This window comes from Chaetomium strumarium, assembly GCF_033439665.1.
Source record: "Chaetomium strumarium strain CBS 333.67 chromosome Unknown B0T15scaffold_2, whole genome shotgun sequence".
In the NCBI taxonomy this organism is placed as follows: domain Eukaryota; kingdom Fungi; phylum Ascomycota; class Sordariomycetes; order Sordariales; family Chaetomiaceae; genus Chaetomium; species Chaetomium strumarium.
Window position 1 is genome coordinate 4,322,291 of NW_026944430.1, and position 25,385 is coordinate 4,347,675.

General features: G+C 57.7%; 8 protein-coding genes across 8 annotated transcripts; 3 read left to right on the forward strand and 5 right to left on the reverse strand.

The window, feature by feature from the left end:
* Positions 1–1,950: 1,950 nt before the first annotated feature.
* On the reverse strand, positions 1,951–8,387 carry B0T15DRAFT_129266 (PHD/FYVE-zinc-finger like domain-containing protein). Its single transcript, XM_062861736.1, has 5 exons — positions 8,248–8,387; positions 7,698–8,184; positions 3,312–6,848; positions 3,042–3,249; positions 1,951–2,916 (listed from the first exon to the last, which is right to left on the reverse strand). The coding sequence occupies exons 2-5, from the start codon at positions 8,100–8,102 to the stop codon at positions 2,054–2,056; spliced, it is 5,013 nt and encodes a 1,670-aa protein (XP_062724874.1). The 5' UTR covers positions 8,103–8,184; positions 8,248–8,387; the 3' UTR covers positions 1,951–2,053.
* Positions 8,388–8,555: 168 nt separating this feature from the next.
* On the forward strand, positions 8,556–10,818 carry B0T15DRAFT_526140 (uncharacterized protein). Its single transcript, XM_062868887.1, has 2 exons — positions 8,556–8,574; positions 8,632–10,818. The coding sequence occupies exon 2, from the start codon at positions 8,883–8,885 to the stop codon at positions 10,638–10,640; it is 1,758 nt and encodes a 585-aa protein (XP_062724875.1). The 5' UTR covers positions 8,556–8,574; positions 8,632–8,882; the 3' UTR covers positions 10,641–10,818.
* A 399-nt stretch (positions 10,819–11,217) lies between these two features.
* Positions 11,218–13,065, forward strand: B0T15DRAFT_129293 (uncharacterized protein). The gene is made up of 2 exons (XM_062861737.1): positions 11,218–12,092; positions 12,174–13,065. The coding sequence occupies exons 1-2, from the start codon at positions 11,390–11,392 to the stop codon at positions 12,938–12,940; spliced, it is 1,470 nt and encodes a 489-aa protein (XP_062724876.1). The 5' UTR covers positions 11,218–11,389; the 3' UTR covers positions 12,941–13,065.
* On the reverse strand, positions 12,873–14,979 carry B0T15DRAFT_566007 (uncharacterized protein). Its single transcript, XM_062870682.1, has 2 exons — positions 14,385–14,979; positions 12,873–14,217 (listed from the first exon to the last, which is right to left on the reverse strand). The coding sequence occupies exons 1-2, from the start codon at positions 14,834–14,836 to the stop codon at positions 13,191–13,193; spliced, it is 1,479 nt and encodes a 492-aa protein (XP_062724877.1). The 5' UTR covers positions 14,837–14,979; the 3' UTR covers positions 12,873–13,190.
* A 687-nt stretch (positions 14,980–15,666) lies between these two features.
* B0T15DRAFT_566008 (tryptophan synthase beta subunit-like PLP-dependent enzyme) lies at positions 15,667–17,267 on the forward strand (the record flags this gene model as incomplete). The annotated part of the gene is made up of 2 exons (XM_062870683.1): positions 15,667–16,407; positions 16,492–17,267. Exons 1-2 carry the CDS (start codon positions 16,080–16,082, stop codon positions 17,265–17,267), a joined length of 1,104 nt encoding a protein of 367 aa, XP_062724878.1. The 5' UTR covers positions 15,667–16,079.
* On the reverse strand, positions 17,200–19,230 carry B0T15DRAFT_526148 (6-phosphogluconate dehydrogenase). Its single transcript, XM_062868888.1, has 5 exons — positions 18,867–19,230; positions 18,752–18,783; positions 18,405–18,683; positions 17,653–18,320; positions 17,200–17,586 (listed from the first exon to the last, which is right to left on the reverse strand). Exons 1-5 carry the CDS (start codon positions 19,072–19,074, stop codon positions 17,559–17,561), a joined length of 1,215 nt encoding a protein of 404 aa, XP_062724879.1. The 5' UTR covers positions 19,075–19,230; the 3' UTR covers positions 17,200–17,558.
* Positions 19,231–20,019: 789 nt separating this feature from the next.
* B0T15DRAFT_491632 (ubiquitin-conjugating enzyme/RWD-like protein) lies at positions 20,020–20,726 on the reverse strand (the record flags this gene model as incomplete). The annotated part of the gene is made up of 3 exons (XM_062866799.1): positions 20,020–20,451; positions 20,555–20,644; positions 20,706–20,726. 3 exons carry the CDS (start codon positions 20,724–20,726, stop codon positions 20,020–20,022), a joined length of 543 nt encoding a protein of 180 aa, XP_062724880.1.
* A 1,070-nt stretch (positions 20,727–21,796) lies between these two features.
* Positions 21,797–24,650, reverse strand: B0T15DRAFT_391541 (glycosyltransferase family 2 protein; the record flags this gene model as incomplete). The annotated part of the gene is made up of 3 exons (XM_062864596.1): positions 21,797–21,934; positions 22,000–24,516; positions 24,579–24,650. The coding sequence occupies 3 exons, from the start codon at positions 24,648–24,650 to the stop codon at positions 21,797–21,799; spliced, it is 2,727 nt and encodes a 908-aa protein (XP_062724881.1).
* Between the last annotated feature and the right edge of the window lie 735 nt (positions 24,651–25,385).

Genomic DNA, 25,385 nt, shown 5'->3' on the forward strand with positions numbered 1-25,385 from the left:
CGTCGTTGTTGTTGTTGTGTTTTTTCTTTTCTAGACCGAGAGAGGGAAAAGAGGCAGAAACGGGCGGCAACGTTATACGCGGCGCGCTATGCAGCATGCGGTGCTCAACCGTCGCCGGCAACTGACTGGCACGACCGCTCGCAGGCCGTCACACGCGTGTCACGCCGGCAGGAGACAGTGCCGCGCGTAGAGGGGGGCGCAAGGGGAGACCGGCCAGGGAGAAACAGGGCTGACTTGGTGTATCTCGAGATGGCGTGAGGCAGCAACGAAGTGAAGTAAGTAAGGCAAGTATGAGTTGTTGGGCTGAGAGTGTACCGATAGTAGATATGGCCTTTGCGGATCGTAAGCATCGCCCACCCTTTCCAACCCTTCCTCCACCGAGCAAATCTGCTCCCCCTTTTATAACAGCCACTTACGTGTACACCACTTACACAACTCACCGGTTTGGCTCTCCTCGCAACTTTCCTCCCAGAGGATACCCACCGCTCCTCTGCAAGGAAACACGCACACACAATATCCAAACAACAAAAACAAAACAATGCCCCTTTCCACACACAACACACACACACACACACACACACACACACACAGAAAGGCCAAAGAAGAGCAGGCAAAGAGAGAGAAAGAGAGAACCAACCGGCAAAGAACAAGTAATTGCAAACGCCCGCCGCCCGCCAGAGGGGGCCCGGCCCCAGATAAGGTTCCCTGCATCGTAAAGCCCGGCTACCTGCATCCCACAACACAACACATCCACATATGTGTGTCACGGTTTTGTTTTGCTTCCTTCCTTCCTTACTTTCTTTCTTTGCTTTCAATTCTTTCTTTCTCGCGGCAAACAAGGCTGGCCGGAACCATCCGGATGTCTGACTGTGTATACTGTCCGAGTCATCCCATATACCTCCTCCATATGTGTATACCTTATTTAGGTGATACCTTATCCACCACCGAGGCCACGCAAGCACGCCCTATTTCTTTCATTATTGTTGTTATTGTTATTCGTTCTTTCTTTCTACACCGTGAACAAACAGTCTTGCTCCAACCCCACCCCCCTTTCCCCCCCAATGACTGACTGACTGACTGATTGTTTGTCATGCGAGCTCCCAAGAATGAAGAGTACCTATGTATCTATGTATGTATGGATGGTTTATGTATGACGTGCTCTTTGCTCTTCCCAACCACAACCAACAACCCCTTTCTCCAACCCCCTTGCAGCCCAGCCGGCTTAGGTAGCTACTATCTGCCCGGCTGTAAGGCACACATGCACGCCTCCGGCTTGCCACATAACTGTTACGAGTCGGTCTATCTGTAGTATCTTACCTTACAAAACCCAAACAAGACGGAAAGTTTGGGCAAGTAGGTAAGGTACGGTAAGTTAGGTAGCTCTTCCTTGAGTGGATTATCTCAGTAGTAAGCTGCAGCTTTGGAAGATAATATGCACTAGAGATCTAAGGTTCTTAGAACTTGCAAACAAACAAGGAAGGGAGATCCTCAAAACAACACCACACACACACACACAAAGATCACAAGCCTGTTCAGCGGAAGTTGGCGTGGAATTTTGTTGACTTGCTTTTATCAGAGGCAACCACTGGCACTGGCACTGGCATCCAACCCCTGACTACGTAGTAGTACCTAGGTAGGTACGGTAGATGGTTGCAGGCAATGCTAACTACGTTACCCGGGTAGCAAGTAAGTGGTAATAAGCTATTCACGCCCATATGCACCCATCCATCCATCGGCATACCCCCGGAGATAAGAGAGAAAAGCAGAAGAAAAAGAAGAAGAGAGATCCCAACCAAGCCGTCGCCATGCCTAAGGTAGGTACCAACCAAGCAGGACTCCACTCCCATCCGCACTCCGCCGCCAACCCAGAATGAAGCAAGGTATCGATCGCAGCAGCTATCTCGCCGGCGTTGGTATGTAGTAGTATACAAAGACACATGCACAATACATACATGTCCACCACCACGTCCTCCTCCGCATTACCTAAGGTATTTCCCCCCGCCCCTTCCTCTCCCCTGCCGTGGAATGGAATAAGGTTTTCATTCCCCCCTCACTACCCTATCCCCATCCCCATCCCGGTCCTACCATTAACAACACCACCATTAACACCACCACTCCCATTCCCATTAGAAAGCGAACTACTACCCCCCCTAACACGCCTCAACTTCTCCCCCAAAAACGCCCTCTGCGCCTCCACCGCCGCCGGCCCCAACCCTTCCGTGCCAACTCCCTGCCTCAGCCGGTCCAGCGCCAGCCGCAGCTTCACCTCGTTGCGCATCTCGGGACACTCCCACTGCGCCGGGTGCATGTACTCGCACACGCAACACAGCACGGTGGTGATCTCTACCCCGGGGTGGGTCTTTGGCTTCGTCTGTGCCGGGAGCTGCGGCTGCTGCGGGACTTTCATGTGGATCTGCTGGATTGCTTCTTCAAGGGTGATGGTGGTGGTGGTGGTGGTAGTGGTCACCACCTCCGGGGTAGTAGTAGGGGTGAAGACGGCGGATGAGGAAGGGAGCGGGATGATGAAGTTCGGGGTAGTAGTACTAGCAGCAGTAGTAACGTGAGTTGGAGTAGAGGAGGGGGGGATCACGGGGACGGGGATGGGCGTCGTCGAGATTATGCTGTTTCCGGTTCGAGAGAGGTTGAGGGCGACGACGCTGCCTGTTCCTCTTCCTGTTCCTCCGCCGTTACCGTTGAGCTGGTGGCTGGGCTGGTGGTGGCTTGTTCCAGCTCGAGCGGACGGAGCGGCAGCCCGGTCTTTTTGCTTCCGCGGCCGGCCTTTGTCGGGGTTCCGGGGGACGTCGTCTGAGTCGGGCGGCCGGAGGACCGCCGCTGTCGTGGCTGCCTCGGCTTCGCTGCCTTTGGCGTGGCGGGAGCCTTTCTTGCCCGCGGCTGCCCGGCCGTCGGGTTCGGAGTCTGCTGCCCCTTGCGTGAGCTGTTTGTTCGAGCACTTGCAGTTGCTTGCTTCCTTTTCGGCGTGGCGGGAGTGCGACTGGCACTCCGAGCACGGGCCTTTGAAGGGGTTTGCTTTTTTCTCGTACCTTGAGGAGTCTTGCCCTGCTTGTTAGATCCCGAAGGTGTTGTTGACTCACCGGTCGCCGTCGTGCGCCCGTCCTCGTCCTCGGTCTCGCTCTCTTCCGCCCCGCTACCGACGAACTCGCCATCGCCATCCCCGTGGTCACTGTCCACGGCCGCTCCACCCTGGCCATCGTTGAACTCGAATCGAGGACCTGTGTACATGGTAGCAGCCTGCAAAAAAGAAAAAGGGTTAGCGCTGCAGATCTTCTCGCACAAGCCGCTTGAAAACTCACCCCGCGACGACGACCTCCGCGGCCGAGCTTCTCCATGGTGCGCTCCGCCTCCCGCCTCGCCTCCTCCGCGCGCTCCTTCAAGATCTGGTCCCACACGCTCATGTTGATCGTCGGCTCTGCCTCTTGCAGGTCGTCGGCGAGCGCCCCCTTGTCGTTGGCCCACACGCGTGCCATAGCAAAGGCCGACTCGGCCGACTTATCGTCATTGGTCCTAGTTTCCTCCATCACAGACCGATCGAGGAGCTTATCTACCGCCGCCGAGTCGTACGTGATGGCATCCTTCTTCTTCCCTTCGCCAAAGAGCGCTGCGGCGCCGTGCTTGAGGACCGACTCGACGTCATTAGGGGACTCTTCGTCGTTGTCCATCGTCTCGATAAGGAGGTGGTCCAAGGCCATCTTCTTGCGGCCAATCTGCAGAATCTTCTCCTCGGCCGAGTCTACCGTCATTAGCTGGAAGCATAGCACCTTCTTGCGCTGCCCTATGCGGTGGGCACGCGACAGGGCCTGGATATCCTGGTGCGGGTTCCAATCGGGATCTAGGATAATGACTGTATCGGCCGTGGCCAGGTTAATGCCCACACCGCCTGCGCGGGTAGAGAGCAGCATGGCAAAGATGTCCGAGTCCGGCGCGTTGAATGCGTCGATCTTCTTCTGCTTCTCCATGCTTGACTGACTGCCGTCGAGCCGCTCATGCTTCATGCCCATGCCGGCCAGGAAGTCTTCAAGAATGGTCAGTTCGTCCAGGAACTGGCTGAACAGCAGGACTCGATGGCCCCGCTCCTTGAGCTTGGGGAGCATAATTTCCAGGAGCATGAGCTTCGAGGACGCCTCGACCAGGTTGCGCCGCGACACTTCCGGGGACACGGACCGATCCTCAATGGCTTGGCTATAGATGAACGGATGGCAGAGGCATTTCCTCAGCTGCATCAGGATATTGCTGAGCGAGCCTCGCTCGCTGGCCTTCATCTTGCCCTGTATGAAAATGGACCGGATAAGCTGAGGGTTGCGCTCCATGATGGACTTGCAGAGCCTCTCCTGCAGCACCGTCATGCTCACGGGAATGATGATCTGCGCCATCGGAGGGAGAAAGGTAAGGACCTCAGCCTTTGTCCGGCGAAGGAAATACGGACGAATCAGCTCATGTAAATCTCTCAAGTTATCGGCTGTGATTTGGGTGAACTGCTGGTCGAGCTCCTCCGCCTTCATCGCCGGGTTGACGAACTGTAGGAGGTTGAACAGTTCCCGCTTGTTGTTCTGAAGCGGCGTTCCTGTGAGCAGCAGCTTGAAGGGGATGCGCAAGGCGTTGAGTGCCTTGTACAGCGTATTCTCGTCGTTCTTGAGCGCCTGCGCCTCGTCCACGATTAGGCCGGCCCACTTGGTACTAGAGAACCGGCTGCGCGTCTCGCTGTCCTTGGCCGAGTCATAGGACATGATGACGACGTGCGCCTTGAGGTCTTTGGTCCCGTTCGGGAAAAGCTCATAGTTCAGAGCCAGCGTTTGCGACACCCTTCCGCCATAGTAGGCCACGACCCTCAAGTCGGGAGCCCACTTCTTGATCTCGCGGCGCCAGTTGGCGCATGTCGCGTTGGGCACAACGATTAAGAAGGGCCAGATCTTGGGATTATCCTGGATGAAGCTCGATAGCAGCGCCACCACCTGAACCGTCTTGCCGAGACCCATTTCATCGGCGAGCACGACGTTGCGCCCCTGGCGGAAGTTGAGGAGCATCCAATTCAGCCCATTAAGCTGATATCCCATCAACTTGCCGCGCCAGAGGCCCTTGGGTTGCTCATGAACTTCGATGTCGCGGACGAAGTCGAGCTCGCGGAATTCGTCGATCCGCCCTCTTATGGCCTTCCAAGGCTCGGATTGGAAGTGTCTGCCGTTGAGGTACTCGCGATAAGCCTCGCAAAAGGCATCGTAGAGAGTGCCGGCGTCGGGAGGCGGCGGGGTATCCCAGACAGCGTCGTCGTAGCCCAGGCCCTCGAACTTCACGTAAATCTTGATGACGTGGAAGATTCGGCTCAGGTCGTCCTCAAACTTGTCCTTTGCCGACTTAGCCCGGTACTTCTTCTCGTCCTCGCGTGATCTCGGGGCGTAGTGGACATCGAGGATGATGTCGGGTGTGATCCACGAATCGTGGATCGCCTCCTTCTCGGACCACCGCAGGAGCGAGTCGACGTGTCTACCCCCGTCGATCGCTTCATCGGATCCGTCTCCGAACGTTCGCTTGAGGAACGACAGACGCATAGTCGGCTTGACAACACCGAATACCCAGGCACCGGGCATCCACATACAATGGTTGTACGACTTGTTCTCCCATTTCAGGAGGTACTCCAGGTTGTCCTCGGTAAGGTCCGTGATCGATTGGCCTTCCTTGTATGTTTTAGGATCCAGGGGCCGCCATGCAACCATCTTGTCCACCTTCTCCTCCCAGGTGGCCTGGCACTCCTTGCACAGCCATTCGATTTGATACTCCTCGCGGCGGTGCTTGCGCAGATTGAGGGGATCGTCGATCGCGGGGTCTCGGGACTTGTTGGGGTGTGGAAGGTGTTCGTAGTGCCAGGCACGATGGCAACGGCCGCAGCGGAAGAGAACGTTGTCCGGATTATTGACGAGCTTCGGCTCAACAGGTGTGATAGGATCGACGCCGCCGTTCTCGTTACGCAGCGTCTCCTCCTGCTTTTGCGTCTTCCTCTCCGAGAAGGGAACACAGGAGGGACTCTTGGTATGACAGCCTTGACAGACGTCATGGCTCGGCGCCCGGTGGTCCTTCTTCTTGTAGGTGCCAATGCAAAAGCGGCATTGCATAACAAACGAATCGGCCGCCACCTTGGTGACCCTATGGTCGCGCGCGCTGCGGGTGCCGAGACATACTTTGTGGTATGAGTTCGAACACCCCTGGCACGGAACCAGGGGCCCCTTATTCCTGTCGTCGCCATAACCACAGCTGTCGCAAAGAGGTCGATGAGCTTCCTTAAAGTCATACGACGGCGACGGTTGGAAAATCTCGCGCACGCTCATGATCTTGGGCGCCGCGGGGGCTTTCTCGTCCTCGTAGTAATATATGTCTTCGTTGTCTAGATAAGTGTCCGTCATAACCTTCGAAGTCTTGTTGGCCCTGGACGATCGACGACGGGACTCAAACTCGATGTCTTCGCCGCGTAGAGACAGGCTAGACCGCCCCCTGGTTGGCAATGTCCTCAGCCGTCTCCTAGTCTTCTTGGTCTGGACAATGTCAGATTGGACGATGAATGTCTCGTCGTCAATGTCAGAGCCCTGGAGCTCATCCCGATCGTCATCCTGTGAGTATTGATACCGAGCCAAACTGGCTCTGGGCCGAAGACGCAACCGCCGTCCCGCCTCCCTGCGCTCGCCTTCGCTAGAGGCAAGAAGAGAGCTGGCGCGTGTGCTGGCACGTCTGCTACGGAGTCTGGGCAGGTCTTCATCCGAGTCCCCGTTAAGCTCATCATCACTAGAGTAGTCTTCATCCTGCCGCTTCCTCTTTGTGCCGTGCCGCTCAGCAAAATCGTCATCCTTCGAAGGGTGTCAGCACAAGCTCAAAAAAACGGAGCTGGCTCGAATGTAAAGAAGAGAACACAGTGCGTTCCAAGGTTGATAAACAATCATAGGCCAACCGCGAGCATCCGCCCGTCAGACAGACCAAGTGTAAGGGACTGATCGCTCATCTCCGTCGCCTATCACGGCCATTTGGCCCCCGCTTTCTTACCATTGTGAGTCGGTCGTGTCTTTCAAGGTCAGACTTAATCACCTAACCACGATCGCTGGCGTGGCAAGCGGATAATAGTGATGGAAAGGTGCACGGTTGGATTGTCTGAATGAAAAGAGGGTATTGGCAGAGAGAGGAAAGAAGGGAGTGTTATGGAAAAAGAGAATTGTTGAGAGAACTTGAATTATGGGGTTGCTTTTGAATCCGCAACGCGAGCGAGAGCAGAAGGTGCAGTTGTGTGGAAGAGTTTGAGGGGGGCCTGGGTTTTGCGAAGAGGAGAGAGGTGGGCACAAAGCGCTCCTAAGCACAACTAGGAGGTTTGGAGTCTGCGAACTTTCAAAGCTGCTTTTGCGACGGTCTCCGGAAACTGAGAAAGTTGCCCTGATATCCAACTTGTATCGACGTCTCTCAAGCGATAGGAGTGCGGCCACTCGGGAAGCCCTATCGCCTAGCCGTCTGCCAGCTTTCGGATGACCAAGCGTGGATGAGGTGATCTGGAGATCAGGTATGGAGAAACCGACAAACGGCTTGGGCCAGGCAGGCGCAGTCTCTGTTCATCTGCTTGTCGACATCCGAAACAAGGCAATTGGCTCTCACCACTTGGATACACCTTTCCCATCCCAGGAACAGCAAGCAATAAAGGGAGAGTAACTCACCCCTTTCCGTTTTCTTCTGGTTCTGTGATATTCATCTGGCCGGTAATCGTCCACCTCGACCTTCTGGTATCCTGCCCGGTCCGCTGGTGGCAGCCACGGCAAGTGGACCTCAACGACTGACCTAACGTTCTCAGGCTCATCAATGGGGGACTCCGCAAGCCCGTTCACCTGCCCGCCCTTCGTTACTTTCTGAGGCGTGGTCTCGGCCTGGTTCTGGTCCCAAAGCAAATCCAACTTCCCAGCCATGGCGGCAAGGGACGCACTCGCGATTTCATCGAGGGCCAGCGGATCTGGCGCATCATCGTCGCTCAGATCGGACTGGAAAGTAAATGGTTCGGGTTCTACGTCCGCCCCATTGACAAACAGCTCGCTGTCTGAGCTGATTAAGCCATTGAGGTCAGTCATGGTGGGGACCGGTGATCGTCGCGAGCTACGGGTTGCGCTCAGGTACTGCTCCGGGGACGGGCTTATAGAAGGTTTATGACCTCTTTAAATTAGGAACCTTGGGCGTCAGTCATATATAACTCTGTAGTCTCCGTCGCACACATACCCAGAGTTAGAACACTGGAGAAGCGCGCTTGTGCTAGCGTCGGGGGTCACATCAATGGCGAAAGTGAAAGAAATAGAAAAACGCCGTCGAAGCCAACACGGGAGACGCGACTTTGCTTAAGGAGCACGCGTTTATCATGCGCAGCCTAACGGTTACAATATCGAGCTGCTTGCTCAACTCGCACTGTGCCCACATTGGAGACGGGTCTTCAGCTCGGCTCCCATTGGCTGAAAGGAGCGCAGTGTGGGCCCCTATCGCAGGAGTCTGGATTGCTCTGAAGCTCCGAAACTTCAATTGGCAGCTTTAGGTTCACGATGAAAAAGTGACGTGGGTGTAAATCATCTAGGCCTCATGTACAAAAGGGATACTAACCTACTAAGACAGATTCGGGGCTTATAGTTCTACAAGCAACATTGGTGTTGCTACATCAGATCATAGCTTGGATAAGCCTTCATTCAGTACTCAGACCGTTTGTTGAGGAACCTCAGATGCAAATTGTGAAACAACTCACTGCGAAATCAGATATTGCGCCGAGGAGGCGAGGCAGCAGAGTTGCTGTCAACTCATCCCTCCGGTCTCATGCGTAAGGCCCGCGCAGCACCAGGTTCTAGTCCGAATCAGAATAGGCTTGCAACATGGCCTTGGCTTTGGTCCTCAGAACGGCAAGGCCGTTGCCGGTGGCGGCTCCAGCATTAAATGCCACTCTCACCGCTCCCACAAGAAGGCACGCCTCGCTCGTATCCTCCCTCGCGGCCATTCACAAAGGCTTGGCTCGGTCTGAGAGAGCACGGCCACAGGGTGCCCGGACAGACAAGGATCGCCCAGAGGAAAGCACAAACAACAAGGCCAGCAATCATCCAGAAGGCGCAACGCGCATGACTTACGCCGAGAGACAGAAGGCAAGAGAAGAACTGTCCAAGCAGAGGCCGGCTTTCAAAATCCGCAAGGGCAAGAAGGACATCACCGAGTACCCGGACAAGGCCAAGAAGAAATCCCGCCAGGCCCGGTTCTACGACCCCAATTCGCCGTTTGGCAAGAAGAGCTTGGTTTACCAGCTCAAGACGGGCAAGCTTGGGGCGGAGCTCAAGGGGTTATTGAGCCAGGACGGCGACAATGCCTCAGAACCCTCCTCGGCCTTTGAACGCACGGGACCACGACCGGACCTGAAGGACAGGCCGCGTCGGGTTGCTGCCTCGGCATCAAGGCACCGGAACACAACTAACGACATGGACGTGGTTGCCGAGTTGTCGCGGACGACGGGGGATTCCAGCTGGTCTTCGCGGTCGGAAGAACAACTAAGCACTGGCCGGGCGAGAAGAGGAAGGGTCAGGAGAGATTCTCCGATGGACGCGCACCGGTTACGTGAAACACGGCCCGTGTCCGACAGGGTACCGAAAGCTGCGAAAGTCCGCGATCCCGTCTCGATCCCCTACACTACCGCGGCCTCACAGTTCCTCTACGGCAAATCCGTGGTTGAGGCCGCTCTCCGATCCTCCCGCCGCAAGCTCTACAAACTGTACATCTACGGCGGCGCCAACCGCCAAAACCCGCACGAGGACCACCTCATGCAGAGCCTCGCCAAACGCAAGGACGTTCCGGTCACCGTCCTAGACGAGGGTGGCCTGCGCCTGATGGACAAGATGGCCCAGTCCCGACCGCACAACGGCTACGTGCTCGAAGCCTCGCCGCTGCCACAGCCGCCGCTCAAAGCGCTGGGCCCGCTTCCGGACGACTACGCCAGCAACCCGCGCTGCCCCGTCGAGCTCGCCCACCAGTCCGCCGAAGAAGCCGTCATCAACGGCCACCCGACCTCGGTCCCGTGCCCCTCGGCAACGCACAAGCCGCTGGTGGTGGTGCTGGACCGGATCATCGACCCGCAGAACCTCGGCGCCATCCTCCGCACCGTGTCCTTCCTGGGCGCCACCGCCGTGGCGATCACGCGGCCCGGCTCGGCGCCGCTCGGCAACGTGGCGGTCAAGGCGTCCGCGGGCGCCAGCGAGACCGCCAACCTCTTCGCCGTCGACTCGCTGCCGCAGTTCCTCAACGACTCGCGCGCCAACGGCTGGGCCGTGTATGCGGCCGTGGCCCAGGGCCCGAGCCCGACGGGCACGAAGCAGCGGCGGCACGTGAGCCTCATCGACGTCGCGGAGACGGATCCGCTCAAGCGGGAGCCGTGCGTGCTGCTGGTGGGGAACGAAGGGCAAGGGCTGGACAGGCTGGTGGTGAAGAAGGCGGATTACCAGGTGAATATTCCGAATCTGTCCTCGTCGAGCACGGTGGATAGTTTGAATGTGAGCGTGGCGACCGGGTTGCTGTGCTCGGCTTTCCTGACCGGGGTGGTGAAGGAGCGGGAGCAGGCGGAGGCTGAGGGAAGGGGGCCGGCGCTGTTTTGAAGCTGGAAGGTGTTCGATTGTGTAATATGTAACTTTGGCATTGTGGGGGACATAGGTTGGAATGGCTAGAAGTTGGATAGACCGTTGGTTTGCATGGCTTGTATCATAGGATAGATACCCTTTTATAGGACTGTCAGACATGCAGGGGGTAAACTATAAACAATCAACAGTCGCAACCGCACCCGTGTGCCACGGGTGGCTGCACGGGGATTCTGATATGCAGGGTCCGACAGGGGTTGATCGGTGCTTGATCCACAGTGATGCTTCACGAGCAGTGGCCTAATGTTGGAGCTGGCTTGTAAAGCTCTCAGTGTTTTACATGTTCCAATTGAAGAGCCACGAAGCATGCTCTTACAGTCTACCATCTGCCTTCTGCTGCTGGAAATAAATCGTTTATTACGTTGAAGTGGTCTCTCCCTCACATCAACTCATCCCGCCTCACCTCGTCCTCAGCCCCCTGTCAATGACCGCGGTGAGTGGTTTAGTTTAGCTTGGCGATTGTGCCTTGTGCAACCCAAACCGACCGAATGTCAACAACTGAACCTCAGCTTCCTCATCTGACAACTTTTTGAACTCGGACCCTGAGTGTCGACTTTGAACCGATCGACGCACTCATCCTCCCGTCTCTTAAAAGATGAACACTTCCAAGCAGTAGTAGTCTACCATCCTGCCGCGTTTTACAGACTCCTGCTCCGACTTGCGAACGCAACGCAGCCCAAACACTGGGCGGCGCATATACGACCCGCAGCATGCGCCCACTACCATCCTCGCTATGGCTCCTCATCGCAGCACAGATCGAAGCCCGCGTGCAAGCGCAAGCTGAGTCGCACTCCCCGTTGCAACAGCATCGCCTAGTACCCACAGCGATCCGCAAGATGCCGCCCGACCAAGGCGCCAAGTTCCACCACGAATACTGTGCCTTCCCGGAGCACGAGCAGCACGCCGCCTTCGCTCCGGCATCATCATCCCACAAACCCGCCGCAGCAATAGCGGCGCGCAGCGCCCTCGACTCAGAAGACGCCCTCCGTCTAGCGGGGAACGCATCCGCAGAGCTACCCCTGCGCCCGCCGTTCGCAGTGCTCTCGGGTCTGGAGGAGTTCGAGTTCGAGGACGAGGACGAGGACCGGAGGATAGCACCCCCGCCACCCCCTGCAGCATGGGACTGCCTGTTCCGCCGCGCAGCGTCAGCCCTCGCATTTCTCGAGAAGCGCCAGTGGTCCTGCCCCAGCGGGACAAGCAGCTGCGCGTCGATCGGGTACCCCAACAGCTGCTGCGGGCAGGGCGAGACGTGTGTGGAGGTGCCCGACACGGGACTGGGGCCGGTGGGCTGCTGTCTGGAGGGGGCTGCTTGCGGGGGCGGCATCTCGGGGTGTCCCGGTGGCAGCACGACCTGCGGGAGCGAGGTCGGAGGCGGGTGCTGCATCCCGGGGTTTGTCTGCGCCGGCGTGGGGTGTGAGTTCCATTTTCCTTCCACTTCCCACTCCTTTTCGCCGGTAATAGTTTACTAACCTCAACCCTCCCATGGACCAACAGGCGTCCGCTCCTCCTCCTCCTCCCCCTCTTCACCTTCCCGAACCCAACAACCCTCCCTAACAACCCTCACAACAACCTCAACAAGCATCATCCCCCTCCCAACCCCATCCACAGTCCTGGTGACAGTAACAGTCACCCTCACCCCGTCCTCCGCCTCCATCACGTCCGCCATAACCTCCACCATCACCCAAACCGTCTCCCCATCCCCATCCTCAGGCTCCGGCCCTGGAGCCCCTTTCCGCCCAACCTCGTCCTCCTCCTCAGCAACCCAAACAAACACAAACACCTTCTGCCCAACAGGCTTCTATCCCTGCCTGGCGACCGCGGGGGCCGGGTGCTGCCAGACGGGGCGGGACTGTGCCGTGTCGTCGTGCCCCTTGCCGGGGGGCATGACGGCAGTGCAGAGCAACGGGGTGACTGTTCTTGTGCCGGCTGGTTCTACAGGGACTGGGATTGGGAGTGGTAATGATGGGAGTGGGAGTGGGAGTTGTGCGAGTGGGTGGTTTTTGTGTGATAGTAGCCATGAGGAGGAGGGGGGGGAGGGGTGCTGTCCGAGCGGGTATTCCTGTGGCACGGCGAGCTGTTTCGCTACTGCTACTACTACGCAGTCCGGTGTGACGGGGCCGGCGGCGAGTGTGGCAAAGGCGTTGCCTGGGGCGAATGCGGGTGCTAATGGGAGGTTAATAAAAGGAGGAGGGTGCGGGGGGTGGTGGTGGTTAGCGGGGATGGCTGTGGGATGGGTAGGTTGGGGCGGCATGAGAATATGAGTGAGGACGGAAGGGAGCATGACATGAGCATGACATGAGCATGAAGCGGGGTGTTTTATGATTCTAGTGGCATGCATTTTGTTGTTTAAGTTGGGAGGAGGGTTGCTGTTGTATTGCATATCTATTGTGGTGATACCTGGACGACCCATAGACATAAGGTACCCAGAGAGACATACACCCTTCAGGGGCTGTATCATTAAGATCATGGAGGGTATGGTACCCCAAGAACCTGCAGTACCCGACCTAGACGTTAAACATTGGCCTCTACCCCGCGCTCCTCGCAGAACTTGCGCACCTCCTTGCGCAACATCTCCCTCTGCCGGCCGACCAGATCCACGATGGCCTCCACGTCGTCGCCCAGCTTCCCTCCCTTCGCCCCCGCCGCCTCATACACCCGCATGATCTCGTCCATGACCGCGCCGAGCTGGTTTGGCAGCCAGGTGACAATGGGACTGCCGCCCGTGGCGGTGGGATGGCTCGTCCGCTTGAGGATGTACTCCCTTGCAAAGCACCAGTGCCGCCACCGGAAATCTCGCACCTGGTCCAGCACTTTGATCCACAGCGCCCGGGTCTGTCTCACCTCCTCCGCCTCCTCCTCATTATCATGATCACGATGATCCAAAGCAAGAGCCCACCCCTTCAATCCCCCTTCCTCGCTCGCCACCTTGACCCACTCCAGAAACTCCCTATGCTGCCCCGGCCGATAGCTCCTGAAGTCTTTGAGAATCTCAGTCAGCGGCGTCTGCGGCATGGGAATCGCCAGCAGGTTGTCGACTAGCGGGATCATAGAGTCGTTGGCGCCGCTCTCCCCCCTGAAGTCCACCGGTTTCCCGCCCAGCTCGGGCACGCCTTCGTACACGACACCCTTGGGGAACATGCTCTGCGAAGTGATCCCGAAGATGAACGTCCGAAAGGAGGTGTACTGCGTCGGGCGGCTGCGGGCCCACATTGTTTCCATGGTCGAGTTGACCTTTTGTAAGGAGGCCAGGACCTGGGTTAGCCCCGCGTTGAGGGTCTGTCGAGACGGGGAGGGGGAGGAGGAGGAGGAGAGGGAGGAGAGGCAGGCGACGGCGCCGGCGACCAGCGGGCCGGAGTGCTTCACCATTTCGATGTGCACCAGCACGAAGCCGGCCTCGGACGAGGACGGGTCGAGGCCGTGCTCGAAGGCGCGGATCAGGCGCAGGTTGGACGAGGCCAGGCCCTGGGAGGGGTCGGCGAGGCGGTAGTTGAAGAGTGCATAGGAGCCGGCGTATTCCATGAATGGTTTGAAGCCGCAGCTGGGTGGGAAGGTTAGACTTGACAGAAAAAGAAAGGAAGGAAGGAAGGAAGGAAGAAAGGAAGGAAGAAAGGAAAGGAAAGGACAAAAGAAAAGGAGAGAGAAGAGAAGGAGACGAAAAAAGGAGAAAAGAAGAATGAAAAAAAGAGAAAAGAAAAATATACTCACAGAGCAGCACACTTAGCAATCGGCCTCGCAACATTCGCCGGCAACACGTCCCTCGCAAGACCATACCCCTCCCCCTTCACAAACCGCTCATGGCAGGGCTCGAGGAGGTAGGCCGAGGCCAAGAACGAGTAGTCGCGGTACAGGGCGTTCATCAGCGGCAGGTTGTCCCTGTACTTATCGACGGCGTCGGTCAGGTCGGGCAGCTCCGCGGCCACCGTCGCGCCCAGCTGGCCGCGCGCGAGCAGGCCCGGCTCGCCCGACAGCGTCTTGACGGGCATGCGCTGGAGGATGGACTCGAGCGCGTCGAACTCGGCGGGCAGCGTCGCGATCGGGTCCATGCGCGGGAGGAAGCCCCGCGTGGTCGACACCATGAAGGCCGGGCGGGTCATGTCGTCCGGACAGGTGTCGTCCAGGACGGGGAAAGGGGGGATGGTGGTTCCGAGGGAGCCCATGGCGGCGAGGGTGATGGATGAGTATGATGCTTGAATTTGGGGGGGGAGGGGGGGGGAAGGGGGGAGGACACTTTTTGCAGAGATGGAAGTTTGACTGTTGATTGCTGACTGCTGACTGCTGACTGCTGACTGCTGACTGCTGAGCAGAGATCGATTCTTGGGCTGACGACTCGGGCGCCTATATAGACCATGGCCGGAATCTATTCCGGCCTCTGACCCTGTCGGGTTGGGCTATCGGCCAGTTGATTGCCATGGCGAGCGGTTTCTCTTTGTCATGGGATGAGCGGGCGAGGCACATGGCCCCTGACCCGAACCTCAGTGCCGAGATGTCGCTGTGCCAAACATGGCGACAAACGGAATGAGGTCTCGTTCAGTCTATCTCGAAACTGGCAGCGGTGTCAGCATCGGTATGATCGTGTACATGTGCTGTGTACATACTACGCAGATTTGGATCAACTTCGTTCAGTCCAGTCATGGATTATTTGAACCCAAGTCTGATGATGCTGATGCGATGGCCTCGCTGTCTTTAAGTCCTCGGCGCGCATCACCATGAGTTCCTTATTTCACCTTACCATCCTCTATCTCGTCCGACGCAGGCGGTTGCATGGGGTGTGTCATGGAATCAGGGGCTCCATTCTTCTCCGGCCTTAGCCGGCCTCAGCCGGCCATTAAGCAATCGGCGGGAGTGGATGCGGAGTCGAGATTATCAAAACGGCCGGACCAATTCCGGCCGTTAACTCGGGGGCTGTCGGGGCAAAACGGCGACCGTTCCGTGACAGTCCACAGCAATTTTGCAGGGAGCTTCGCAGCCGTTTCCCAAGACGGAGCAGAACGCTATACCAGTATTTGCCAAGAGCTCCGTAAAGGATCACTTACACGGCTGTCACGGCTCACCTTCCGTTATCGGGTTGATACCCCTCAAGCTAGTACACTTCCTCCGCCGGTGAGAGAAGAGTCATAATAAGCCCGCAAGACAGCATGTCCGCCAAGCAGTGGGGTGTTTGGATATAATGTGGATGTTCCAAAGCCTTTCATACTGCTGAAACACTTTCATGCCACACCCTTTCTAGCCCTTGAACTACGCCCCGTTTTCATATTCCGTCATCACCGGTCGGCACCGACGCCGGAGCGAACCCCGACCCGGACTGAGTCCACGAAGTGTGTCCCGATCCGAGTTCCGTCCCCGGTAACCCGGCATCCCCCCGGCCCTCCGAGCCCGGAGCCGCAACCTAAAAAAGAAAAGATGGCCGACCCGTCCACGGCCCCGCCGCTGACCCGCGCCTCGGTGCAGGCCGCACACAAGCTGATCGAGCCGTACATCCACAAGACGCCCGTGCTGACCAACGCGACGCTCAACCGGCTGGCCTCCACCCCGCGGACCGAGGCCGAGCTGGCGGGCACCGAATGGGCCGGGCGCACGCCGGCCAAGCCCGTCATCCGCTTCTGGTTCAAGTGCGAGAACTTCCAGAAGGTCGGCGCCTTCAAGGCCCGCGGCGCCTTCCACGCCATCGAGCGGCTGAAGCAGGACCCTTCGTTTGACCGGGCGAAGGGCGTCATCACGCACAGTTCTGGTGAGTTTTAGGGGGTTCGCCATAGTTGTAGAATTGTCGAAGAAAATGATCCAAGCTTTCCTAAACAAAACATAAAAAAAACAGGCAACCACGCGCAAGCGCTCTCCCTCGCGGCCGCCATCTCCTCCATCCCCTGCACCATCATCATGCCGACCATCTCGACGCCCGCCAAAATCGCTGCCACCCGGTCCTACGGCTCACGCATCATCTTCTCCGGCCCGACCTCGCCCGAGCGCGAAGCGGCCGTGGCCGCCGCGCAGGCCGAGACCGGCGCCCGCCTGGTGCCGCCCTACGACCACCCGGACATCATCCTCGGCCAAGGCACCGCGGCGCTGGAACTCCAATCCCAGCTTTCCCTCCTCCTTCCCGAGAAGACCACCACCCTCCACGCAGTGATAACCCCCTGCTCCGGCGGCGGGTTACTCTCCGGCACAGCCCTCGCGTGCGAGGGGACCGGCATCCGCGTGTTCGGCGCCGAGCCGTCCTTCCAGGGCGCCGACGATGGCCGGCGCGGGTTCGCGGCCGGGGAGCGGGTGACGAGCGTCAAGTCGCTGACCATCGCGGACGGGCTGCGCACGCCCGTGGGCAAGATCCCGTGGGGGGTGATCTACGAGCGGAGGCTGGTGGCGGGCATGTACAGCGTGGGCGAGGACGAGATCAGGAGGGCCATGCGGCTGGTGTACGAGCGCATGAAGCTGGTGGTGGAGCCGAGCGCGGTGGTCGGGCTGGCCGTGGCCTTGTACAACGAGGACTTCCGGGCCATGGTGGAGCGGGAGGGCGGGCAGGAAGGGTGGGATCTCGGGGTGGTGTTTAGTGGCGGCAATGTGAGTCTTGATAAGCTGGGGGAGTTGCTCGCGTGAGATAGAAGAGAGTTAAGACAAGAAGAGGAAGGGGATGATGCGCTCAGAAAACAAGTCAAATACCACCAAACCATCATCAGCTAGAACCATATATATGTACAGTTTCTACAAGCTGAAGCCCAAGATTAAAGAAATGTGCCGTGAAAAGAAATCAAGGCAGGCTTTTTTTGATTCCCCGTTGCCCTAGAGGTATCTCAATCCCGAAGCGGGGCGACAGCCCACCCGTCCCATAAGCCAGAGTATCAACCTGTTCCCGAGCAAAGAAACACGCCAGCCCACAACGCCACCACTTTACTTCTGGTTCTCGGGCCGCAGAGAACTGGGAGGGATGCGTTAGCTGATGTCCGAATCATTGAGGAATAGGGTAAATTAAATGGGTGCTTACCGAACGGCCTTGCCCGCCCGCCAGATCTCCAGGTTGCGGATCTCCTCCATCTCGGCCTCGTACCTCTCACGGTAGTCGGGCTGCGAGTTGTACTCGAGCGAGCGCTTGGTCTCCTCGCCGTTCTTGACCGAGTCGTACAGCTGGTTGAAGACGGGCTTGAGCGCGTCCTTGAACCGCGGCGTCCAGTCGATGGCGCCGCGCCGCGCCGTCGTCGAGCACGCCTCGTACATCCAGTCCATGCCGTTGGCGCCAATGAGCGGGTACAGCGACTGCGTCGCCTCCTCGACCGTCTCATTGAACGCCTCGCTGGGGCTGTGGCCGCGCTCACGGAGCACCTCGTACTGCGCCAAGAACATGCCGTGGATGCCACCCATCAGGCAGCCGCGCTCGCCGTACAGGTCCGAGTAGACCTCCTTCTCGAACGTCGTCTCGTACAGGTAGCCCGAGCCGATGGCGACACCCATGGCGATGGCCTTCTCCTTGGCCTTGCCCGTCACGTCCTGGTACACCGCGAAAGACGAGTTGATGCCACGGCCCTCACGGAAGAGCGACCGGACAGTGCGGCCGGAGCCCTTGGGAGCGCAGAGGATGACATCGACGTCCGCCGGAACATCGACCTTGGTGAGGTCCTTGAACACGGGCGAGAAGCCGTGGGAGAAGTAGAGAGTCTAACAAACAAACATCATCCCCTGTTAGCATCGCGCATCTTCTATCAAGCACCGCCCGGCTCGCTCCGTGTGGAGCATGCGTACCTTGCCCTTGGTGATCTGGGGCTTGATGGCGGGCCAGGTCTCGCTCTGCGCGGCGTCGCTGAGCAGGTTCATGATGATGGTGCCCTTGGAGATGGCCTCGTCGACCTCGAAGAGGTTCTTGCCGGGGACCCAGCCGTCCTGGATGGCATCCTGCCACGACTTGCCATTCTTGCGCACGCCGATGATGACGTTGAGGCCGTTGTCACGGAGGTTGAGGCCCTGGCCGTGGCCCTGCGAGCCGTAGCCGATGAGGGCGAGGGTGTCGTTCTTGAAGTACTCCTGCCGCCAGATTATCAGCATGCTTGTCCTCACACCCATCAGGATCATATGACCGGGCCGTGACTCACCAAGAGCTTCTCATTAGGCCAGTCGGCACGCTCTGAAAGACAACCACACACACATCATCAGCAAATCCGTTTCCAACACACCACAAGCACTGTCATTGAAAATGCTCAAACTCACCATAGACCTCCTCCTTTGAGCCAGCAAAGTCGATGGTCTTGACACCACGCACCTGCTGCCGGGCAGGAGCGGCAGCCTGCGAGGCAGCGACGGCCGAAGCACGCACCAGGCCTGCGGCGGCGACGAACGTGCGCCTCTGGACGGCGGGCGACGCCAATTGGCGCGCCATTGGGGAGCGCAGAGCCCGGGAGAAGCTGCGGGAGGCCATTGTGATGTGAATTGAGTGGGGATTGGGGGGGGGAAAATGGGAGGGAAGGTGGTGTTGTTGGACGAACGGGTCACAATTGCCTTATATGGGGGGACACTTCACAAGTTCACCGTCTCCGTTTCGCTGCACTATCGGAGCTTTCGAGTCAGATTTTTAAGTTTTTGCTGTGTTTCCCAGGCGAGCTGTCACCGACTTCGGGGCCCTGACGGCTGGGCTGTGGGTCGGTCAAGTGGAGGCTGCTCAATTGTGCGGCTTCCTATTGGCTGGCAGGTTTTGAATCCGGGGCGGCAGCTGGTGCGACGCATCGCCCAAGTCTTGCGGGGTGTGAGTGAGCCTCACCAATGGAGTCCAGGTCGGGACCCATTCACTCCAGATCGTTCTTGGCATGGGCTTATTTGGGTGTTGTTGCTAGACCCTCCCGAGGATGCTCGTCCGGAGTTAACATGGACGCAGTCAAATGCTTGCTCTATACCGAGCTAGACTGCGGGAGTGGAGGGTTCCTGAACTACCGGCCATGAGTCACTCAGGGCACCTCGGGGTTCTTCGGTGTCCGCTAGGCCGTCTTGCAAACTGATCGTAGTCGAGGCGACCTAATAAGCACGTAAACAAGTGTTGCCAGGCAGGGCTGAATTGTTTATTACCCCAAGGCAATAGAACACGCACGCAGGGCGAGGCGAGCATGGTACCATATTCTAGCCGAAAACAACGGCATAAAGGTTCAATATACACCCAAAGAGTTGAAATTCAAATTCGTTCGTAGCCGTGACCATCAACGCCGCATTCGCTCATATCTAGGTTAGCCATAGCCATGCCACTCACAACAACCCGGCCCCCGGCCGCTCCGACATGGCAGCAGGTATCATTTACTCCTCCGCCGCTCTTGTTGACTCGCTTTCCCTCGCCTTTAGGATCAGCCCTTGAACGAGACGCTAGTCACCGCCTCTTCTAGATCAGCACTCTCTGATACGTCTCCCCGCGCACCGTCCCCCCGGCCATAGCCTGCCTCACGTTCCGCTTGAACCCCTCCCTGTTGTTACGCAAATCCTCCGCCGCCTCCTTGTTGAGCGGGTCGCTGGCGTTCGGCTCCAGGAACAGGAACTGCAACCCCACGATAACCGCGTTCAGGTTCAGTACCGGCTTCCAGTCCTCCCTCAGGATGTTCAGGCACACCTTGCCCTCTAGGTCGATGTTGGGATGGTAGATCTTCTCGCGGCACTGCACCTTAGGCGGCTCGTGCGGGAAGGACGGCGTGACGTTGAACGTGAAGCTGAACCGGCCGCCCTTGTACATGCCCTCGTCGGGCTCGATGTAGAGGAGGAAGGACAGGATGTTGTCGGGGTCGGGGAATTCGGTTGACATGGTGCTGCCGAGGGAAAGCTCGGAGAGGTCTGATCAAGAGGAGGGGGAAGAGTTCCGGTTAGTGAGAGGCATGGGAAGAAAGAAAAGGCAGTTCGGGAGACAACGACTTGCCCTTCTGCACTCGTAATTGCGCCGCCGTCACCTTCTTCTTCTTGGGCGCGGCTGCTGTCGTCCCCTCCGCGGCATTCTCAGCCTTTTGCTGCTCCTTCTTCTGCCCTGACTGTCAGCGACCTCCCCGCCCCCCTGCAACCCCCAGGTCACGGACACCGTACCATCGACCATATTTTCAGCATTTTGGCGTTCTTGGACCGTCGCCGGTGATCTACTTCTGCTCCTCCCGTCTCGAAACAACTCCGTCAGGACGAAAGCCGCAAAATCGTGGGCACTCGGACTACAGCACGAGGCAGGACTGGCGTGGGAAACGATTTCGGAGGTGATGGCGACGAGGAAGAGGCAGGGCTATTTAGGTAGAAGACTGCTTGCCCGGAGAGATAGATGAAGGGGCAAAAGGAAAAGCTCTAGGTATGAATCGGTAGTCGCTTCAAAATGGGCGTTGAAAGCTGCAAGCCCAACTGCCTCGGAGGTTTATCAGCACTGGTAAGAGGGAGGGGCTGGTCTGATAGGCAGGCAAGGCAGAGGGAGCCCCGCCGTCCATAAGTGGGGCCGTATCCGGCATGCTCACGAACTTAGCGCAGCTGGAAGGTTCGGTCCGGCGTTGTAACTGCTGACCCGAAGGCCGTACTGGGCCTCTTGTTAATACTAGTGTATGGGGGGAACGTGGGAAAGAGTGATGAAGACCTCAAAGCCGTGACATACGATGTCCGATACAGTCTGGGACAATCGGACAATGTAGGTAGTGGATTTGTTCTCCGTCCATCACTTTCACAAAGAAAACCCCCGTCTCCGAATGTCCGGGAGCAGTTCGTGTCGTTGCAGATCACGCACTCCGCTTCAGTGATTAGGAACTCTCATTACTACGAGGTAACCCCCAGGTCATCAGCTGCCTACCAAGCAACACCTTTATCCTACCATCAGAGCCAACGGCAAGCGAGCTTAAGATCAACGCCTCCAATATATGCCCATTTTTTTTATGTCCTCACATACACTTCCCAACAACAGAAACCAAAATCAAAGCACAAAAACCAGCCTAGCCGTACGAGGGCCGTCCATGAGAGATAGATATCCGTAAGATTGCCCGTCTTGCTCTGCAGCCGAGATCTGAAATCCACCCGAACGCACTGTTCCCCGAAAGACTTCACATAGGCCAAGGAGCGTTGGAAAGCGTGCAAGCCCGAAAGGCGGTTGCTCTGATATACAAGGCATCTGCGTAAGCCAAACTACTTCCCGCTCGGAAGCGACACGCTTAGCGCCGGGCAAAGCAGCACATGATGCCAGTCCTGCCGAGGAACCACAGGAAGCCGATGAAGCGGACGACCGAGAGACCGGCGGTGGCGAACAGCAGGAACTTGAAGAACCAAGCCGTCCTTGTAGTCGCGGATTGCTAGAAAGGGAGGGCGTTAGCTATCAAAATAGAGAAGCTAATTTGGGATCGGGAGAAATGCTTACGCCAATGCCAACGCCGTTGAAGTTGTCACTGGTAATGACAACAGCAAGCAAGCAGTTGGAGAACAACCACGTCACCACCAGCATGGTTCTGAAGGACTTATACGAATCCTCGAGGTCCTTGGGCTCGGGCTTCTCCTCCTCCTTGAACGGTGCGAGAGCTCTGCGGACCGTCTGCTCGAACATCTGATCGATATCCTCCTGCGGCTTCTCGATTTCCTCCACCACCACCTCGTCCTTCTCGCCCTTGGTGACCGTGGCCGACGGCAGAGCGTCGTTCTTGTCCGAGCCCTTGGTACCCCACGACACGTCGTGCCAGTTGTTGAAGGCGTACACCATGAGGATGTTGATGTAGGTCGACATGAGCAGCATGTAGTGCGGGTACGAGTGGAACATGTGCCAAGGGTCGAGGTACATGAACGACGCCAGGAAGTAGAGGCCGTAGATGGTGATCAGAGCTACCAAGATGACGCCTGCTGCGCCATCGCCGCCGAACAGGGACTGGAGCACAGTTTGGGCCGATTCCGTGTTGATCTGACTGGCGAGCGGCGTCTTGAAAGCCTGGGCGACTAGGTAGACCGAAAGAACGATGATGTAGGCCTGGATGATGGCGAAGACGATGAACGAGGTGATGTACGTCCACTTGGAACCCTTCGGCCGGTTACCCAGGGCCAAGATGAACTGCAGAATGACGAAAGCCAGGTAGATATACTGGAGAACCGCGTTGAAGAAGGGAGTTACCGAGTCACCGAAGGGCCAGGCGTGGTGCTCAGCAGAGTTCTGCGAGGCCGGAATCGGAGTGCCGACGAGGTCCATGATGACGCTTGTTGTCAACCAGTACGACGACAGAGAGAACCATGTGAAGATGACGTTGAGGATGTTGTAGATCAGTTGGACGTGGAAGAAGAACATGCGCAAGATGTTGTGGCCGCTCTTGTACATGCGCCCGAAGTGCATGAGCGAGTACAAACTGGCAGCGAACGAACCGTTCAGCCAACGACGACGCTGGCTGATGAACTCGGGCGCACCTTCTGGCACATCCGTCTCGCCCTTGGCCGCCTTGATGTAGCTGAGATGCCACTTCTGGCCCGCCTTGGCGACAAGCTCGAAACAGAGAATACGGTCCTCGGCCAAGAACATGTTCTTCTTGAAAATGTTCATGCCCTCGATACCCTTCTTGCCCAGCAGCTTGGACAGGGTGTGGTCACCGTGGAAATACTGCTCTAGCGGCCGGCCCATAATGGCTCTGAAACGGTACGCCGAGAAAGCTCCGGGCAAGACACTAACGTAGCCGAAAGCACTTTCGAGCGGCTTGTCCAGGATGTTGGAGATTTTGTACTCGAAGTTCTGGACCGCTACCAGCGGGTTGAGCAGCTTCTTTCCTCCGGCACCGAGCATAGCATGAATCTCACCGCAAGCACCACCAAGGTCCTTGTCGTTGTAGAACCCCTCCCAGAGAGCCAGAAGGGACTTGGGCCCCGGCTTGGTGCCGGCATCGAGCAGAATGCAGACCTCGGGGTTCAGGATGCGGCCGAAAGCATTGAACAGCCAACGATGTGAATTGATCTTCTTGCTGTTCTTCTGCTTCAGGCAGAAGATCATCTGCACCGGAGGCAGCGTCGCCGGCCCGTCATCCACGGGACGGATGAGCTGCTGATTCGGCGTGACGGACAGCTGCGTCGTGTACTCGAAGATGTGGGCAACTGTCTCGTTTCCATCGACATCCTTCTTGACAACACCGTCCTGGTACACACCAATGGTAGCCAGCACGTCGAGCACGTTCTTGTCCGCCTTTTCGATACCGTCGAACACCAAGCAAACGACGATCTTCTGCCAGGCTGGCCCACCGCGATTCCAGAATGACGACTTCTTGAGGTTCACGATTTCCCTGATATTCTGCATGACACCGTGCAGTGTTCTCGCCAACAGGACCTTGTCTTCGTTGTAATATGTGATGGCGATGAGGAGCTCCGTATGTCTGTTATACATGCGGGGACGCAGATCGTAGCCGTTCTTCAGGGTGAAGTCGTTGGGGTCGCAGGTAGCGGCTGTGTAGCGCATCTTCAAGAACTCCTCGTTGTTGCCTTCCTCGTCGCGGTACCGTGGTTGCACAGCGTTCCTGATGGCACTGGGAACCGGGTAGTCAATACTCAGGACGGAACCCTGAACGAGCTTGACCTTCCTCGTCGCGTAGCGCTTGAGGCCACCGCTGGGCGCGGCGTTGGGCTGCTGTCGCCGAAGCCAGCTGTCATCCGTGTCGACTGAGGACATCCTGTAAGACGGATCGGCCGAGAACTGCGGCGGCTGGTAGTAGCCGGGAGCCCCATATTCGCCGTTCCCGGGAGGAGGCGGGGTCGCGCTGACACCGATACCTGCCCGTGTTGTTTGGGCACCCGGAGCGTACGACTCGGTCAAACTGTAAGCGGAAACAGGGCGGACTGGAGGAGTGTGGGCGCCGAGGCGGTCCTGGTCATACGCCGCGTTCTGGTTCAGGAGTGCGGCCTGCGCATCATCGTCATTCTTCAGAATATCCAAGTCAGCGTTTGGTTCGCTCCTGGCAAGGACACAAGTTCAAAACCCACCTGGCCATTATGCGCGTTGAGATCCTGCATCGGATGGCCCTCATAGCCGTCTCCCCGGCCGTGGTAAGCCATGGTTGCAAGCGGCTCGCTTCAGCCCGAGCTACGTCAACAGCAAAACCGATACTGCAACCGTAATGATGGAATGACTCGCAACACCGCCGCAGATCGTCTGGCACAGGTCAAAACTGTGTCTGTGAGCGTTGCTGCCGGATGGACCTGGAAAGGGAAGCACAAGCTTGGTAAAGTCGGAGGCGTGAACACACGACAAAAGTCGGGTCAGCTGCCCGAGCTAGTGTCGATGTTTTTCTCGTTGCTGGGTACCCAATTCCTGGCCAACAAGTGTCAGGTGGCACAGGAAGAGCGGCGTGGAAGCGGCGAGAGGAGCAAATCCCGACCCCCAATGTTCTGAGGGGAATCGCCAACCCTCACTGATGATACTGCTCGAAGTTGATGAAAGCAGAAAAAATGGTCCCAAAAACTTGGTTTCAAATGCTCAGGAGATGGCCCTGCCGTTATTATGAGGTTTGGCGTGCGGACTCGTGGCTGAGCAACAGGGATCCAAACGAAAGGCTCCACCCCGCTGCCTGCGACCTGAGTTATCCCAGGGATGGCCGCGACTGCGAGTGGCTCGGACTTGCCAGCCCACCAAAGTCAAGCCCCATGGATCAATCCCGGCCAAAGCCTGCTCATCCCGATGTCTCTGACCGCCAAGCGCCTCCACCCGATCCGGCCTTCATTTCTCCCTTTCAGGAGTGTGTTTTATGGTTTCAGTTTGGTCCTTGCTCAAGTGACCCAAAATGCCGTGTT